This window comes from Malus sylvestris, chromosome 17 (genome assembly GCF_916048215.2).
Source record: "Malus sylvestris chromosome 17, drMalSylv7.2, whole genome shotgun sequence".
NCBI lineage: Eukaryota > Viridiplantae > Streptophyta > Magnoliopsida > Rosales > Rosaceae > Malus > Malus sylvestris.
Genome location: NC_062276.1, coordinates 25,405,096 through 25,423,140, shown reverse-complemented (window position 1 = coordinate 25,423,140; position 18,045 = coordinate 25,405,096). Strand labels below are relative to the sequence as shown.

Sequence of the window (18,045 nt, the reverse complement as noted above, 5' to 3'; positions counted from 1 at the left end):
TCTTTATGTAACAAAAAATAACTTGCTGCAGAAACTACTTGGACCTAATAAAGTTGCAATTCATAATTCTTAGGTTTTGAAATTTAACAACCAAATCTGCAATCAACATGTACTTTCATTTCCCATATTGGTAATTAAGAGATGAGCTGTCGAAATGGGTTCCCAAAAAGCCAAAACTACGTGAGATTTATATAAAAGAGCCATGTTGCGATCAATCTACTACACATGAATAATATTATTAGTGCTTTACCTTTAAGTTTAATTTATGCAGAAGCAAAATGTCAACAATAGTCAAGAATCTATGTGTATTTGCATGACTGCCCTTAACAAATTCGCTATATAGAATTCACTCCTTAAATATAGTGCCAACATTAGCATGTGCTATGGAATTACAGAAAACCAGTTGAGGAAGGTAATCTGGGTTTGACTCTTGAGACCTTCTTTTGGATTTGTACTTGGAGGATCTTCAATACTCCCACGAGGTGTCATTTGGTTGAAACCATGCATATGCATATGAGGGCTCCATACATATATAAAAGAATTATTTTAGAAATAAAATTTGAGGGGGTATTTTATATCTCAACAAACAAAAAAAGAAGGTTTTGAAGTGCAGCTTTGTCATTAACTACTTGCTTGAAAACTGAAAACTGAAAATGAAATGATTATCAAACGGCTCTACATAAATGGATTAGCTTTTTTATCTTTGGATGCTGAGACACAATAGCTCTTGTGCAGAGGCTAGTTTAATATAATAGGGTCTATGGGGAGATCTTTTTCAAGCTAAAATGTTCAATGCTTAAGACTATTGCCTTCTTTTGTTTTTATTTATACAAAAGTCTGTTTAAATCAATAAATATTTTCATAATTAGAAGTTAATCTAACCAAAACACTCCAATTTTGTATATAGATCCAAAGCACCGCAAGTTTTTTTTTAAAGGATGACATATTACTTTAAACTAATGTAAACCATGAGAATCTAGATTCGAACCTGGATTCATGTAGAAGGGACTACATCCACTTTAGTGATCAATGTGGCTATATTCATTTCTACAAAGTGCCTTAAGTAGATGTTAGAACTTGGTTCTTTAGAAAAAGAAAATCACTTTAAACTTCTCTAAACCACGAGAAGTGGGCTTTGAACTTGAGTGCATAAGAGGGAGCGCATCCAATTTAGTCAATGTAGTTATGTCCACGTCTGCAAAGTAATTTAAGGTAGATGTTACATCTAGCTACTTTAGAGGAAAAAAAATAGACAATATTCTACTTTAAACTAATCTAAATCACAAAAAGAAAGATTAAACTCATGTACAAAAGAGAAAGCACATGTATTCTAACCAATTTTACTACCCACCTTTGCAAAGTACTTTAAGTTAGATGTTACAGCTAGCTTTTAAGATAAAGAAAAAAAGAAAGGGAAGAATTGAAAAGTATATGTTACTGTCTAGCTGTCCTATATGGATCAGTTATATTTCATATTACATGCACAACTCCCACATTCTTTGACACTACCACATACTTCTCCTTCTCTCTCTCTCTCTCTTCCTCTCTGACAGCAAATATGGTACAATCAAAGAAGTTCAGAGGGGTCAGGCAACGCCACTGGGGCTCCTGGGTTTCTGAGATTCGTCATCCATTACTGTATGATCTGTTCCTCTCTCTTCTCTTCTCCTACCAACCCTCTTCTATTCATCTTTGCCATCTATTGATTCCACTATTGTATTGATCTCAACAAACTATCCACCACATACATCCATTTTTGGGTCACAATTACATATCCTCCACAATGCTTAACACACACACACGCACACTTATATATTTACGGCATCAGTTTCAAGTACTAGTTAGAAAATTTTATGTTGCTGCTCTAATACTAATCATACTTTGATTATACAACTTGCATATGGAATTATATATACTGCTCTAGTTATTGATTCTTTGTTTTCTTCAAATATACAAAATGTCCCATTATAGCATGGTGGTGCTAAATCTTATTTAGGACTTGTTTAGTGCATGGTATTAATTTTGGGTTTTGGGGTTACAGGAAAAGACTGAAGTGGCAGTTTAGTTTACAGATTTAGTATGCATGACTAACTTTGTTAGCTACTACTTAGGAAATGTGAAAGAAATGTCAGGTAATTGATTTGATCTTTAAATAGTGCATGGTATCACTATTAACGTTCTAATAATGTTTTAATGCAGGAAAAGAAGGGTGTGGCTTGGGACATTTGAGACAGCTGAAGAAGCAGCAAGAGCGTATGATGAGGCGGCAATTTTGATGAGTGGGAGAAATGCCAAAACAAACTTTCCAGTCTTCACAAATGAAATGGCTGCAGCTAACGATCTTAACAACAATTCTAGCAACAGCAACAACAACTCTTCCACCTCTTCCACAACACTTTCAGCAATCCTCAGTGCCAAGCTTCGCAAGTGCTGCAAGTCCCCGTCTCCTTCCCTCACTTGCCTGAGGCTGGACACAGAGAATTCCCTCATCGGGGTCTGGCAAAAGGGTGCTGGACCCCGGTCGGATTCAAACTGGCTGATGATGGTTGAGCTGGACCAGAAGAGTCGTTTGCAAGCACCCCAATCAGAAATTAGTAGTAGTACCTCTTGTGCTTTGGATACTGAGGGAATGGCAGGTGGGCAGGAAGGTGGGGATGTTGATAATAGGATGATGGATGAGGAGGAAAGGGTTGCATTGCAGATGATAGAGGAACTTCTGAATAGAAATTGACTAAATTTGCTACTTAAGTTGGTATAATCCCTATCAATCATCACATGGAGGTTGATCAACTCACCAAAGTGTGCGAGGGATGACCATGTGCTTAGTCTTGTCAATGGGATTGTTTCTTCGTGTGACTGTGAGTCTGTGACCTCATAAGGAGGAGAAAATATATTACGTATACGTCTCCATCTATCTCCATATATTTGTAATCCCCTATAAAATGTGTCACTCTAGAAACTCTTTGGTTGGTATACGAAATAAGGAACACACGTGAGAGGAAATACTAGTCACAATATATTTGTTAAAATTAGGGCTTGCGATGAGATATGTGTAATAACCAAAATTGATTGATTGATTGTGGTTTTCACTTTTAAGTTCTCCCTCTCGCTGTTCAGCAAAAAATTGAATAATTAACTTGTTCTTGTATAATCCTAAAAATATATAAGTGGCACTGATGAACGGGATTGGCAGCAAGATAAGTGGCACTGAGATTGTCACAATGAAGTAAAACTGGAAAAGATAAGCTAACATCAAGCTCTCGAAGAAGAAAACAAAGCCATGTAGTTTCAGCACAAGCATGAGTAAGAGATCCGTATTCAGATTCGGCACTGGAGTAGGCGACTGTTGACTGCTTTTTGGAGTACCAGGAGATGAGATTAGTGCAAGATTAACAAGGTAGCCAATGGTAGAGCGGCGAGTCTCCAGACAACCCGCCCAATCAGAATCATAGTAAGCAGACAATGTAACGAAGAAAACTGAGGTGCCAGAGTTAAGCCGACATCCAAAGTACCTTTGACACATCGGAGAATGTGATTGGCATCAATACGTGGGTGGTGCAAGGAGCGCTCATAAATTGAGCAACAGTGTTGATAACAAAGGAAATATCCAAACGAGTGAGAGTGAGATACTGTAAGGAGCCAACCAACTCACAATATGTAGTGGGATATGCTAGTAATGAGCCATCAGAAGCAGTAAGACACCTTTCAAGCAAAGAGTAGAGGCAGGCTTGCAAGAGAGCATGCCAAATTTCTGTAAGCGATTATGTGCATACTTGAGCTGATGGATGTGCTTACCATGTAGAAATATGACTCCCATGTATTGATGTGTGTAAATATTACAATCTCTATAGAGGGTTATACAAATTCCTATTTAGGTAGGAATCCTACGCTAATTACATTGGAAAATTACATTCCTATAATACATGCAATAATTACGGAGATGATTCCGAATTAATTTTTTTTTAATCTAACATAATGTTTTGCTATAGAGGGCTAATGTAGTTCATCGTATTGTTTTGGACAATCAGATTATTGATGTGAATGTGGTTGCTAATCGGATAGCGATATATGGAGTAAGATTTTCTCCCCTCTAAATTTCGCTCCTCTCCCCTCCCTATTTGAATGGTCACGATTAAGTTACGTCAACATTTTATAATATTGACTTCTTTATAAAAAGAGAAATACAGAAGAAAGTGAAAGGGGATGGAAGGGGAGAGGAGGGGAAGAGAGAAGATGGAATTTGAAGGAAAGAAAATCCTACACCGCAATATATAGCCTCAAGGTTCTAAAAAACGCTAGTTGCTTGTCGGGCAGTGAGCTGGCGCCTAGCGCTTAGGCGGCTAGGTGAGATCTAGGCGGACGTCTAGGCAGCCTAGACAAATTTAGGTAATTTTTTTGTATATCTTGTAAATAAGTGCATATTGACACATAAAAAATTATACTTGTATGAAATTCATGAATAAGATAATAAAAGAATAGTGATATTGGTTATATATATATATATATATGTATATATAAAGTGAGAAAGTGAAAAATGTGAAGTTTCAAAAGATCAAGAAATTCTTCTCCCTGTTTTAGGGTTTTAAAATAGAATAATAGAGATAAAATAGTAATTTAAGACATTTTAAAAGAAGAGATATAGTATTTGATTTTTTTTAAACATTTTTTAAAATGGGAAGAGATAAAATCCCACCTTATGTCTGACCCTACATCTCCAACCCCTCCTTCACATCACCAGAGAAGTCTCAATCCAACATAATGATGTAATAGTAGAGAAAAGATTAAAGAAATCAATTATATTATTTAATGATTAATGGTAAGGCATAGTGGTGAACGAACTGTAAATACAGTAAAGTGGGTCTCTTTCTCGCACATCTCCGTCCTCTCTCGCACATCTTCTTCTTCTTCAATCTGGGTTGTTTTCCATTTTCTCTTCCTCATCACTCACATATACTTCTTATATTTTTCTCTGTAAGTTCCCTTCTTCGTCGAGTCTAGTATCCAAAGAGTTGATTTGCATATCCGAGTCTGCCTAAGACGAGAAGGCATGGAACAGAAGACCAGAGATGCAAAGGCGCTGGCGATGGAAGAAGACCAGTATCAATCCGTCTAGACATGCCGCCTAGCACCGCAAACTGCCTAGAGCACCTAGCGAGCGCCTAGTCGGCCGCCTAGCTCCTCACCGATTTTGTGAACGATTTGCTCTAAATCGTATTGGACAACCATCGCTCAACACCTATACTGTTTTTTAGAACACTGTATAGCAGCCAGGGATTCGAATCTTTCTTTTTGGATGGATGTTGGACTTCCATGGTTGATGGACTCTGTCCATAATGAGTCTGTACCCTTTTTAGAACACTGTATAGCCCAATGCCAGGGATTCGAATCTTTCTTTTTGGATGGATGTTGGACTTCCATGGTTGATGGACTCTGTCCATAATGAGCCTGTAATCAATGAGTAATGAGTCCTAAGGAATTGCACTTGCTACTCTTAGCCCAAAAAACAAAAAAAAAAGATTACAAATATAGAAAAAGTATTGACAAAAAAGAAAGATATGTAAAAGAGTTTTGTTAAAGGTCATATTGACAATTATTATCAGGCAAGTTTTTTATGATGCAACTAAAAAAAAATAACTTATTACAATGTAAAGTACATTCTTATATATAATTGGCCCAAGTTGGGATCAAAACTTTTTATGAATGCATGGAGGTTATTCTTATATAAAGTATCACTATAGAGAGGTTTTACTACATCAATACCTAGTGTTCTAAAAATCTCCACCAAGGCCCCTTTGAGGCACTAGGCATTTCCACCGCCACGATTAATCTCTAAGTGTTTAAAAAAATAAGAAAGGTCGCCTAAACTTGCCTAGGCGCCTGCCTAAGTGCTCTTTTAGCCTGCCTAGGTTGCGACTCTCACATAGACAAAAATCCCCGCATAGGCACTAAGTGGTGGCCATTGCCATGATTAATCTCTAGGCGTATAAAAAATAAGAAGTGACGCCTAGACCTACCTAGGTGCTCGCCTAACCTGCTAAGGTCGCAACTCTCACATAAACAGAAAATAGATAACTTTCATTTTGCATTTTATTTTTTCAATCAATTGGATACTTGGATAAACACTCATTATATGTTTGTTTCTAATGTTTTCATATGTTTTAGTTCTTTATAATTTATATGTCATTCTATTTTGTAATTATGTATCTTAATACAATATAAGTAGATATTTATTTATCTGTTATATAATAAATTTAATTAAATTTAAAAAAAAAAAAAAACCACCTAGGCCTCGCCTAGATGCACCTGCGCGCCGCTCGACTAGAGCATAGCATCTTTTGGAACCTTCTGAACACTAGATACATTGGATTGAACGTATATATGAAATGGCTATTGATTGATCCCTTTTTTCATCATTTTCTTATTATTCAAATCTTGTGATTATATATTAGTATATCTATTAGATTCTAAATGGAGAATCCCTTGATTCGAATGACCCTATAATGAAGGACGTTAATTAATATATGAGGAGTAGTCTAACTCTTTACAAGCATATTCAAATTTTATTATCTTCCTGATGTGAGATTCATATTCTCAATATCTAGATGTCGATTAGTACATGATTATACTCTCCAACTGCTCATCAAACTTTGACAACACAAAATCCCAAAGACCTATGAAAAACTTTGTTGCACTCTAAACAAAGAGTAGAGGTTAAATGCATGAGAAATGTGAAGTGTAGTATATATTATATATGGATCGAAATACATATTTTCGTAATACGGGGAATATGATGATGATACCATATTGTAGATTAATCAATATTGAAATTACCCATTTTGACTACGTAGCGTTGGTATAACTTATGAGCTCCAACACGTCGATCTGAAACTCGACATGGATCAACTAGAACCCTACCAGTTGGCCTCGAACTCAGCCCTAATAGAAGCTCAAATTACAAAGTTACATAATATCGAATATAAGACCTTTTTCGAAACCATTTTTAGGTGCAGTTGCAGCATGAATTATTTGCGCAGGATCTTTCACTGTTGCACATGTAGTTATATTTAATCAAATTTCCCATTATTGTTGTGCGGCCTATCATGACGGTTGTGCAGGCTTCGTATTGTACAATAATCTCACGTTTAATTAAAACAATAATGTTGGTGTTCTTGCGCAACAACAGTGGAAATTTAACCAATTGATGGAGTGTACTGCTAGGGCTAGGGATGGATACAAAACGAATAATTACCAAGGAAAATAATACACCTTCCATATAGAGATTAGAGCTAGAAGATGGTGAAACCATCAATCTTCTACGACAAATCTTCTCTTCTCTAACAAAACCTTTAATGCTCAAATCAACAATAGGCCTTTGATTCTATTTTTTGTAAGATCAAATGCCTACTATACATACACGTTCAATCTGTTAACCTTGTAGATGAAGTTCTATAACATTCCTGATAGTAAATGATTCGAGAGCTTTGACAGAGAAAGAAGAGAGAGAAGTAAAAATTGTATCAAATGTATTTCTTCTTATTTTCTTAATGTGTAAGCAACTGTACTTGAGTATTTATACAACAAACACAACAGACTAAACTAACAACTACTCTTAATCCTTTGACACTTGTCATCATCTAACCCATTTACTTAATATCTCTAACACAATCCACTCGTCTCTTTTGTTATAATCCAAGTCGAACACTGACAAGGAATCCTTGTCCAACAATAAAGTACAAAATTAGGATAAAAACTGTGTTTCAATCCTATATCTTCGTTGCACTAATTTGACTCAAAATAGTTGATTATTACATTCATTTTCATGCTCATATTCTAACATATGAATAATGCTTGCATCCCCGTGAATATGTACTTTGACCCGTGTGAATCTCTCTCTCTCTCTCTCTCTCTCTCTCTCTCTCTCTCTCTCTACAACAACCAAATGTAAGCCAACAAAATCAGAGAAACAATCCCATCTAGGCCCACAACATCATAATCAACCCATAAAACCATAGAAATCTGTAGAAATAGACCCATGTAAGCCCACAAAATCATACAAATCAACCCATAAAATCACAGAAATCTGCTCTGACCCAAATGGAGTCAGCCCAGATAATCAAACAAAAAGCCCAAAAGCAACAGTACCAACTCCCACCGCAACCTGAGGTGACCTCAAGCAGTGAAAATTCCAATTTCGTATAGAAAATTTGACATTTTTTGTAACCAAGTTCATCGCATCAGTAATTGTTGGTGTTCCTCCCCGATCCTACCTTTTTACAACTCAACTCAGCGAGCGAGCTATGATACTGGCAGTGTTGTTCGCCAACTCGGAAGGCAACATCCTAGTTGAACGGTAAGCGCAGATCTCCACCGTCCATTCATAGATCCCCATGATTTTGAATTGCTTTGCGTTTTTGGCTTAGAATTGTTGATTATGTTATACCATTTTGTGGGTTTGGTTAATCTAGCTTGGAAATATTATGGATTTGATCTGAATTGTGGTTTTGGGTTTTTCATTTCTGTGTAATATGTTGTTTTCTTTGTATGTATGCTGGGTTAAACCGGGTGGACCTTGATTTGCTAGGATGGTTGCTTATTTGTATTATATGGGTTTACGGGGAAACGCCGAATTTTAAATGGTACCCTTCTAGTTTCTATCTTACAAGATCTTGTCAGATCAAGATGTGAACGGGGTAGGCAACAATATACAACAAATCATGTTTTGTGTGTAGACATGGTATAGAGACCATGTAGCATTTACTATAGAAACCTCATCATTGTGCGTCGCTGTATAGTGTGTATGCAATTGCAATCTATATGGCATATATCGAAAAGGACTGATGGTAGAGCAGTTTTGAGTTGATTGCTTTGATGTCTTTTTGTACTTTGGTTTGCTGTCTTCGCGAAGCATTGACTCATTGGTTTTATGTCTTATTGAAGTTTCAATGGAGTTCCTGCTGAGGAAAGGCTGCATTGGCGATCTTTCCTGGTCAAACTTGGGGCGGATAATCTTAGGGGCGTGAAGAATGAAGAGCTCCTTGTTGCTTGCCACAAGTATGTATAATAGTTTCTATTGTTGTTGTGTGGATATAATGCATAATCTCTATGTTTAGATTGCCTTAGTATTAGATGACTAGTGTAATGGCATATTGTGTAATCAGAACTGAGCTGGAACCTGATTTTTGCCCCAGTGAGAATATAATGCTGGAATGTGATGAAAGTTGTAAAATTTATAAGCTAGAGATTGAAATTTGGTTTGTGAAGGGATTCCCTTTTTGGCATAAGTCTTCTGCAAAGAACTCCATTGGCATCTGTATTTATATTAATAATAGAAACGTTACTCAGAATCTGGTACCATTTTACATGATTTGACATGTGTTGATGTGTTTATCAGGTCAGTTTACATTGTTTACACTGTGCTTGGGGATGTCAGCATCTATGTCGTGGGCAAAGATGAGTATGATGAACTAGCCTGTAAGTATTCAGTGCTCCATTCAATAATATGATGCTGGTTTGTAAAAAACGACAGGATGAAATTAATCAATCAAAATCCAAAGTTGTACTTCACTGTTATTGAGATTAAAGTTCTTGACCAGTTGTTTTTCACACCCCTTTAATACCTTTTCATTGGTAGTTTAGTAAGTTGCAAATATGGGCTTTTCCATTTTAGATGAGTAACTTTTACATGCCTTCCAAAGTAGTTTCATGTCATCAACCATGTACAAGGCTCTCACCTATTACAGTGGGCCAGTTCAGTATTAGGGAAGGTTGATGACTTTGCTTAGAAGAAACAAGCAAATAAAGTGTGCTATATATTTCCCCCAAGATGTTTTAGTAGGACCGGTACTGCTTGGTGCAATTGGCCAAAGGTAGCGATTGTTTTATTTGTTTTTCAGTGGAAATTTGATGCTATCACCTATTGTCAAAAAATGCAAAATGATACCTTTTTAGACTCTGATGTGGTACTTGCTGTGGTTTCGCCATATTGTATCAATTGCTTTTAAATGGGAGAGATGATGTGCTTGATTTTATTACTGGTATTGCTTTGTTAACCCTGGATGGTTTCTTGCTAGTGTCGGAGGTGATCTTCGTTATAACATCAGCTGTGAAGGATGTATGCGGAAAGCCTCCAACTGAGCGCCTTTTCCTGGATAAGTACGGAAGAATTTGCTTGTGTCTGGATGAAATTGTTTGGAAGGTGAGCTGCTGGATAACTTTTTAAACAATTAGAGCGAAAAATTCTCATCATAATAACATCACAATCAAACCTTACATTTCTTTTTATTATTCGGGTTGATAGGAAGACTTGCTTTCATCCCTCATTTCATCTCACATTTACTGGACTCCATATTGCACAACAGTTCTATGTTGCTGCCCAACCTGTTTCTTTATAATGATGAATTTTATCTTCTTTGACATCTGTTTTCCTGTACTTTGAAGGGATTGCTGGAAAATACAGAAAAGGATAGAATCAAGAGATTGATAAGGTTAAAGCCTCCAACTGAGTTCTGAATCAAGCTTCCTACTGAATGTTGAACCGAAGGCAACGTTGAATTCATCCCTGGTGTATTTTCAGGCTTTGTGATAGCCATTATGTTTTCAAACCTCGCTTGGATAAGATAATATGAGAATAGGTAATATTTTTTTACTCCATGAGAATATATTTTCTATACTCTATAAGATTATTCTGGAAAATACCTTGTAATATTTATACTGTCTTCCCAAAACAATGTGTAGCGAGTGTGACGCCGTGGTAAATTTTTTGCCGGAGAAGACACGGTGGTTCTTTAGGACGATTTGCGATATAAGTATGTCCTCCACTGAACTCCATGTAGCCCCGAGCTATGAATGGATTAGGGATCATTAGATAGCTAGAATAAAAAATAACAGAGAAAACTACTGCGTTAAGAGGTCACTGGTCTCCAATGTTTAAAATCAGATTGGTGCCAAGCATAAAATTCAAATTTTACTATACAAATGTTAATAATAAGAGTTTTTACTATCTACAATTTTATAATCGCAAAGGTTAAAATAAATAATAAAAAAAAGAACTCCCGGACATGAGTGTTGTCAAGTTGACTAGGGCATTGGGTTCTCTCTTTGCAATTAAATTTAAATCCGTTTATGTATAGTTTAAGCGAACGAGGAGTTGGTAAAGATTGTTCAAGGCTTAGGTTTGAGTCTCGATGCCGATAATCTCTCTTGGTGGTAGATTTGTAAAAAAAAAAAAAAAAAAAAAAAAAAAAAAAAAAAAAGGGTTAAGACCCTTTCTATAATTCCTCAAAAAGACTTGTGATGTAGGCTCTGACCTTAGAATGAGGTAGCTTTCCCTCCTTCAATACTTTTTTTTTTACCAAAACAATAAAAAAAAAAGAAATTTAAGTCCCTGAGAAAGTCATACATTGATCACAAAGGAGGCAAATTGTATAGAACAAAAGTGCTTACTAATCGAAAATCATTAAACTCATTATTTAAATGACGTCACTTAAAATTTTTGGAAAGCCTTTAAATCTTCATACTCCCACAGTTACTATGTTCTGAAAGAAATGCAACTTCGCAGAATTATCTTGCAAAATTGGAGTATTTTGGCCCTGTAGAGAATTTTGAAATTTTGACACAATGATTCTAGCCTCTTAGGTCCCATTGGGGGTTTTTTTTTCCACCAAAAAGTACTACTTCAAAGTTAAGCAATAAAAAAATGTTTGGTAAAAACAAAACATCCCGCTTAGTTTTAAAACAACGACCTCCAGACAGCAGCTTTTAAAAGCAACAATCAAAAAAGACAAATTTGAGTTTGTACATGCACCAGCTTGCTAGTATTAGAAGACAACAAGAATCTTATAGAGTTGCTATATGCAAGTGGAAAAACTAGTTATATACAGTGAGTTAGTAGGTGCATAATTGTTTGACCATGACAACTTGAGGAACCAAGAGGACGGCAATGAAAGGAGAAGGCTTGTGGAGCAAGTGTAGGTGCGGAGAGGCATGATGCCAATCAGAGTCTCTTCAGAGCCAGTGTCCAAGAACACGATGGTGTTCTTAATTGCTGCTTCCATTGCTTCTAGCTGGTAACTGCAAACAATGATAAAATATAACAGCTTGACAAACCCAACCCTTCATATTGAATTCAAAATTGTTTATATTTTAGCAACCAAATAATCAAGAAGATAACTGGGGAGTGAAAGCAGCAACCACAATCTGCTTATGAAGTGAATGAAATTGTAATTTGTAATTTTTGGTTTTGTCAGCAACCAGACAATGAAATTATGTGAAAGGAGGAATGGCTCTATCTAACCAAATAACATACATTTAAATTTGCCAAAAAAAAAAAAAAAAAATAAATAAATAACATACATTTAAAAAGAGTAAAAGAAGGAAAAACAAGACAAGACCTTCTGGCAAATGGGAGAGGATCAAAGTCATCAGCTTCTCCACTATTGGCATCACCACCATACTCTTACAATTATTGATTCCATACCATCACCATCACCGGCTCCACAATTACCACCACTACTATTACCACCAGCATCAGCATTGTCACCACTATCGTCGCCATTGCCTATGATTGCAACCACCAACATTATCCCACTACCACTATCACAACCACTGTCTTTGCCATCGCCAACAACAAAGCAATTGCCACCATCACCGTTGTGACCACTGTTACCTCTACACCCCAACCACGACACCCTATTATTGGTACCACCACAACACCCTTCCCCCCTGTTGGCACTGCCATCACTGCCACTACCCTGCCACCGCTGTTGTTGTCACCACGCCCACTACTATGTTTATTTTTGTCATACAATCACTTTTACATTGAAAATTTTCAAACGCTTTTACGCTTTTTATACTCACAACACTTTTGAAAATACAGTTTATCAAACGCTCAACTCTTTTATTTTACAACTAGTTATTCTTAAAGCGCAACATAAGCGGGTTTAGAAGAAAAAAACATCAATCCCAAAAACTGACCCTTAGTTCTATTCTCTAATTTGCTTTGCGTCAAAAAGCCTCCAAAAAAAATACATCTTAATCATTTATCGTACATTATGTAGTCATAATTCATTTGAATTTTATTATTTAAAATTAAACACAAATGGTTAATAAATAGTTAGAATGTGAGGATCCCTAAGATCACCACAAAGATGATCCCTAGGATCCCCACAAAGAGGATCTGGAGAGGATCCTCATCCTCCAAGGGGGTACTAAAGGTTAAAGTAAAAGCGTACAAATACGAATACAAAACATACCTTTTAAGCGTGATGGGTTACTAAAATGTATTCTGAAATTGACTGAATTTGTGGTGGTTTTCATACTTAGTAATTGTTGACAACATGAAAAAAAGAGATAATGGTACACCTAATCTCATAATAAAATACCACAATTATAGAGACCGATATATTTTTCTTTGCCTGATCTCTTCCTAATTAAGAAAAAGTAATTTTCACATATCACGTATTTCCTCCTAAGCACATTTATTTATTTTTCGCTTTCATATTAAAGCAGTTAAAAGAAAAGTAATGAAAAGGATGTGAGAAAATCATTTTCCCAAATTAATTTATGTTCGTCATGGTATGCAATGCATCTCTATACATATAACATCCCACATATTTGTCTTCAGTTGTCCCTTTTTCTCCTACTCAAAAACTATAGTCTATTGAAAGGTTGTTATGGCAATAGCAATGAAGGCTCGGGTGACTTTAGCATTCCTCCATTTGGCTTTCGTCCAAGCAACTTGAACCAGTCCACAGCTACAACACCAACCCCATCCCCAACCTCTCACTTCCTTGAAGTTTCAACAACACCCAGGTCCGTCTGTTAAGAGTGTTCACCTGTGTACGTTCAAAGTTCGATTTTCTCCCTCCTCCATATCACTTGTGTCAAAAATAAGCTTGCATTGCATTCATTATTTGTTGATCGTAAAGTTCTATGTTTGTTAAATTGCAATTGTACATATGAAAATACTAGACAGATAAAAATTGCTTTGGTTTATACATAATTGTATGCTATATCTTACGCAAGAACATTGATAAGTATGGCTCTTGTAGAATGTAAATTTGTACGTTATGTAAATAAAGACTGTACTTCACCTCCATATGTACTCGAGATCAGATCGGAATTAAAAATTTGGTGATGCTAACGGCCATAATTAAGGTACTTATAATTACTTCCCTTCAAATAGTAGTCGTGTTAAAGACTATGAATCTGAATTACTCATTAAATAAAAGTATTTTTGTTTACTATTTTGGATATGTTGCCTAGATTGATACTTGGACGTATTACAAAAAAAAGGGTGCTTTGGCAATGTAACATACTAAATTGTATGAGCGTATATTATCTTAGAGTTTATTTATCACTTGTGCGCAATATTTACTCATAACTCTTGATAATCATCAAGTGTTTGCTAGACTAGACGATCCATGGTTGCCTGTGAGATTCAGGCGTTGCTCTAAAGACAGATTTCCGATTATCGGGCCATGCACGTCCGGGACATGCATGGTATGTGCATCTTTATAGGGTTGGACAATGGGGGGAAAGAACAGGGCGTGGCAAGATAGTATTAAAGATTAAAGTGAAAGATGCAAATATGTGCATGACAACATTGGTTAGACTGAATGTGCTCTTCTATGCATTCGAGTTGGAATCCCCCTTTCGTAATTAAAAAAAAAAACAATCATAATACCATGGTTTAAGAAAATAAAAAATAGATTATTGTTATTTTTTACAAATGCTAGATATAATCTTTTCTAAACCCAACTAAATATAAGAAGAAAGATAGTTTGAACTTGGAACACGATGAGTTAAAAGAGGAAGGTCCTATCTCATCAAGACAATCCATCACTTTCCAAAACAATAGATAAAAACAAAGAATATAAAAATATAGACCTCTTAAAAATGGACGGTTTCTAAAATAAATTCTAGAAATGACTGTTTGCAGGGCTTTTTTCATACCTAGTAATAGAATTTCTTGACAACATGACAAAGAGATAATGGTGTACACACTTAACCTAATGTCATAATCAAATATCACAACCATAGAGATAAAGTTTCTGACTGTAATCCACCCTTAGTTAAGCAAGTGATAAAGACTTGCACACGAACGACCGACTATAGCATTCTTATACCCTATATAATGATATCTCCCCTCTCTCTTATTCAGACTATTTTTTTTACTGAAATTAAGTTGAAGGTTATGTCAATAACAATGAAGGCAGCAGTGACTTTAGTGCTTATCTTCACCTTCATGCAAGCCACTTCAACCATTAATGCACAACCCCAACTCCTCCCATCCACTCAGGTATGAGAAAAATCCTCGATAAATAGTTAGTCAACAAAGTTCTGTAAATTACTAATGAATATAGGAAAATAAATAGAGAAAATATTACTTGTTTAAATTAATACATATGTTCTTTTTCTGAAAATTGTGTGTAATAATTTTTTACTATATATCCTGATGTATTAATAAAATTAATAGATATGGGTTTTTCCAGAATGTAGGTAACTGTTCTTACGTGGTGAAGATAAAGACTAGCTGTACTTCGGCCCATTACACACTAAATCAGATCAATATCACGTTTGGTGATACTTTGAATAAGGTACTTCTCTCCCAAATTACATTATACAGATACAAACTCATATACAATACAGATAGTCTAGCTCTATGTTGGAAATAATATATTGTGTGACAGGCTTATACATGTTTGTAAATTTACATAGCGCGAACCTAAAAATGTCGTCTAGATTGATGTCTGCCAACATAATCATCTGCAGTGTCACATAAGTGCAATATTTACAACTTATATAATTGTATTTTCATCAGCAACTGATGATATTTGTTAACATTATTTCCTAATGATGATCAGGTGTATTCAGGTAGAATTGATGATCCACAAAAAGGCAGATTCCGACGGTGTTGTATGGATACATTTGGTCATATTTTCGGGCCATGCACGTACCCTTGTTGTATGTTAGTCTACAGGACGGGATACGATGGGTGGAAAGTAGATACAGCGACAATGCGTTGATGCTAAATCTGTCACATTTTTTTTCAACTCGATGTATATCCCACAAGGTGTTTGGTATGGGCTTAATAATTGTATTGGTGCTCATGCGGCATCATCCCCTGAAAACACACAGAAAAGGATATAGGAGCTTGTCTTCTTGTTCTGACCACAACTCTCTGGTTTCTAATAAATAAAAGTGGTACTAGTGCTTTAGTATTCCATTTTTCGTCGATTCTGCACGTTATGTTGATGGTATATATACAGAATAAATCAATAAAAATGGGTTTTGTTTACTTCGAAAGTTGGTTCCAGTTAAGCAGTAATTTCTCTCATTCTAAAGTCATTATAACTATTTGCATGAGTTTATTTAGATTCTTAGGTATGGTGGTTAGAAAGCTTTAGATAAAGTTTAGTTCCAAAGAGTCTTTAAGAAAAACAGCATGTTGTTTTCCCCAGTCGTGGCATAGGTCTAGCTAGCAACAGCGACAGAGCTTATACGGCGGCGCCATAACCAACGGAGGTGGGAGCGGCAGCTAGCTGAAGATAAGGTGCAGAAGGAAATGTCGACGAAAGTGAATACTGATGTAATACAACAAAGTCAGTAGTTCACGCCTCTATCTATAGCAAATGAACATGATTTTGTCAATGAAGGAGAGGTGTTTTGAGCTATAAGTCTCCAAAAACACTTAATATATAGTAGAGCTGCGAAGATATCTGTGAGAAATGAGAATCGGGATTAGTCTATGATAAAATTCCACACCGGACATATTGGTCCTTTTATTCTCCACCCAACCACTATATAAGGAGGGTTTTGGAGAAGGAAGATATACATAGAAAATTGAGAAAAAAAAAATCTATAGAGAGGATAGAAAGGATAATACTTAGTTACTCACTCATATACTCATTTTTTTATCTGGTTCAATAAAAAGATATCACGTGTCACTTGTTTTTAAAGTCCAAGAAAAATTAAATAGCATGTCTATTATTTTTTAAAGGCTTAAATGTTAAAAAAGTCTTTGTCTTTTAACCTTTTAGTCAATTAATCCTGTATTTTGATTTTAGCCGATTTAGCCTTTGTGTTTTACACCGTTAGCCAATGCAATCCATTCCGTCAAAAAAAAGATTTTTGTCAAAAATAAATAAAAGTTCAAATATGAAACAATCCAAAAATCATCATACCCATGAGGGTACGGGGGAGGGGAGATCAGGGAAGTGGTGCAGATTGATGCTATGAAGATGGCACGGATGGGGGAGGGTGATCGACATCGTCTTGGGAGTTGTTGGGTGAAGAACTACGAGAGGGAGTGTGGGTGGTTGCTATGATAAGTAACGGTGATTGGGGTGTTGCCTTGGGTGTGTTCGACGGTGGTGGTACTGGGGGTTTCAAATTCTCCTTTTACTTTTGAATTCTTTTTATTTTCTTATCTTTTATTCTTATTTGTTAATCAATCCGAAACATATTTATAAAAAATTCAACAATAACTAGATGGAAAGTACTAAATTAAATAAGTGAGTGAAACACGAAGACTAAATCGGTTAAATTGAAAATACATGGACCAAGTCAACCGAAGAGGTATAACATGGGAACAATTTTGACATTTAAGGTACTTACTAGATGCATATAAGGTACATATAAGATACTTACTAGTGAGTGCCTAAGTATTATCTGTTAAAGGAGCTCTACACTTTGGAGTCAAATGAGTTTTTATTAGGTGCCATGTGTCAAATTCTTATACGTGGGTAATTTTGTGGTACTAATTTTTGGTACGGAAGATTTGAAAGTTGGCTAGATAACCATTTCAATTTAAGTAATGCTAGAGACACCAACTTTGTCCAACAAATGATATAGCACATTCTACGTTGTACAAATTTTTATTACAATTATTAATCAAATTTCAATTTGATTAAAGCACAAATTTAATTGGTGCTACATCATTTTCCGATTTTCTGTATTTTTTTTTTAAATTTTGGGTAGCCCATGTTTTAGTTAAAGTAACAATGATACAGAAAGGGTCCGAAGAATATTCTACATTAAGGAATA

The 18,045-nt window shown here is 35.7% G+C and overlaps 3 protein-coding genes across 3 annotated transcripts; all 3 read left to right on the top strand.

Moving 5' to 3' along the window:
* Positions 1 to 1,478: 1,478 nt before the first annotated feature.
* LOC126611538 (ethylene-responsive transcription factor WIN1) lies at positions 1,479 to 3,096 on the top strand. The gene is made up of 2 exons (XM_050279843.1): positions 1,479 to 1,638; positions 2,200 to 3,096. The coding sequence occupies exons 1-2, from the start codon at positions 1,559 to 1,561 to the stop codon at positions 2,729 to 2,731; spliced, it is 612 nt and encodes a 203-aa protein (XP_050135800.1). The 5' UTR covers positions 1,479 to 1,558; the 3' UTR covers positions 2,732 to 3,096.
* Positions 3,097 to 8,163: 5,067 nt separating this feature from the next.
* Positions 8,164 to 10,704, top strand: LOC126611541 (uncharacterized). Its single transcript, XM_050279847.1, has 5 exons — positions 8,164 to 8,350; positions 8,938 to 9,051; positions 9,392 to 9,471; positions 10,071 to 10,195; positions 10,438 to 10,704. The coding sequence occupies exons 1-5, from the start codon at positions 8,298 to 8,300 to the stop codon at positions 10,507 to 10,509; spliced, it is 444 nt and encodes a 147-aa protein (XP_050135804.1). The 5' UTR covers positions 8,164 to 8,297; the 3' UTR covers positions 10,510 to 10,704.
* A 4,476-nt stretch (positions 10,705 to 15,180) lies between these two features.
* LOC126611542 (embryo-specific protein ATS3B-like) lies at positions 15,181 to 16,220 on the top strand. Its single transcript, XM_050279848.1, has 3 exons — positions 15,181 to 15,298; positions 15,492 to 15,596; positions 15,864 to 16,220. The coding sequence occupies exons 1-3, from the start codon at positions 15,194 to 15,196 to the stop codon at positions 16,023 to 16,025; spliced, it is 372 nt and encodes a 123-aa protein (XP_050135805.1). The 5' UTR covers positions 15,181 to 15,193; the 3' UTR covers positions 16,026 to 16,220.
* The last annotated feature ends 1,825 nt before the right edge of the window (positions 16,221 to 18,045 follow it).

Bases quoted from the DNA above. Each gene is read 5' to 3' on its own strand.
- LOC126611538 (XM_050279843.1), top strand. From the start codon at position 1,559: ATGGTACAATCAAAGAAGTTCAGAGGGGTCAGGCAACGCCACTGGGGC. The intron at 1,639-2,199 runs GTATGATCTGTT...GTTTTAATGCAG, and splicing joins GAGATTCGTCATCCATTACT to GAAAAGAAGGGTGTGGCTTG.
- LOC126611541 (XM_050279847.1), top strand. From the start codon at position 8,298: ATGATACTGGCAGTGTTGTTCGCCAACTCGGAAGGCAACATCCTAGTT. The intron at 8,351-8,937 runs GTAAGCGCAGAT...GTCTTATTGAAG, and splicing joins GGCAACATCCTAGTTGAACG to TTTCAATGGAGTTCCTGCTG. The intron at 10,196-10,437 runs GTGAGCTGCTGG...TGTACTTTGAAG, and splicing joins TGGATGAAATTGTTTGGAAG to GGATTGCTGGAAAATACAGA.
- LOC126611542 (XM_050279848.1), top strand. From the start codon at position 15,194: ATGTCAATAACAATGAAGGCAGCAGTGACTTTAGTGCTTATCTTCACC. The intron at 15,299-15,491 runs GTATGAGAAAAA...GGGTTTTTCCAG, and splicing joins AACTCCTCCCATCCACTCAG to AATGTAGGTAACTGTTCTTA. The intron at 15,597-15,863 runs GTACTTCTCTCC...AATGATGATCAG, and splicing joins TTGGTGATACTTTGAATAAG to GTGTATTCAGGTAGAATTGA.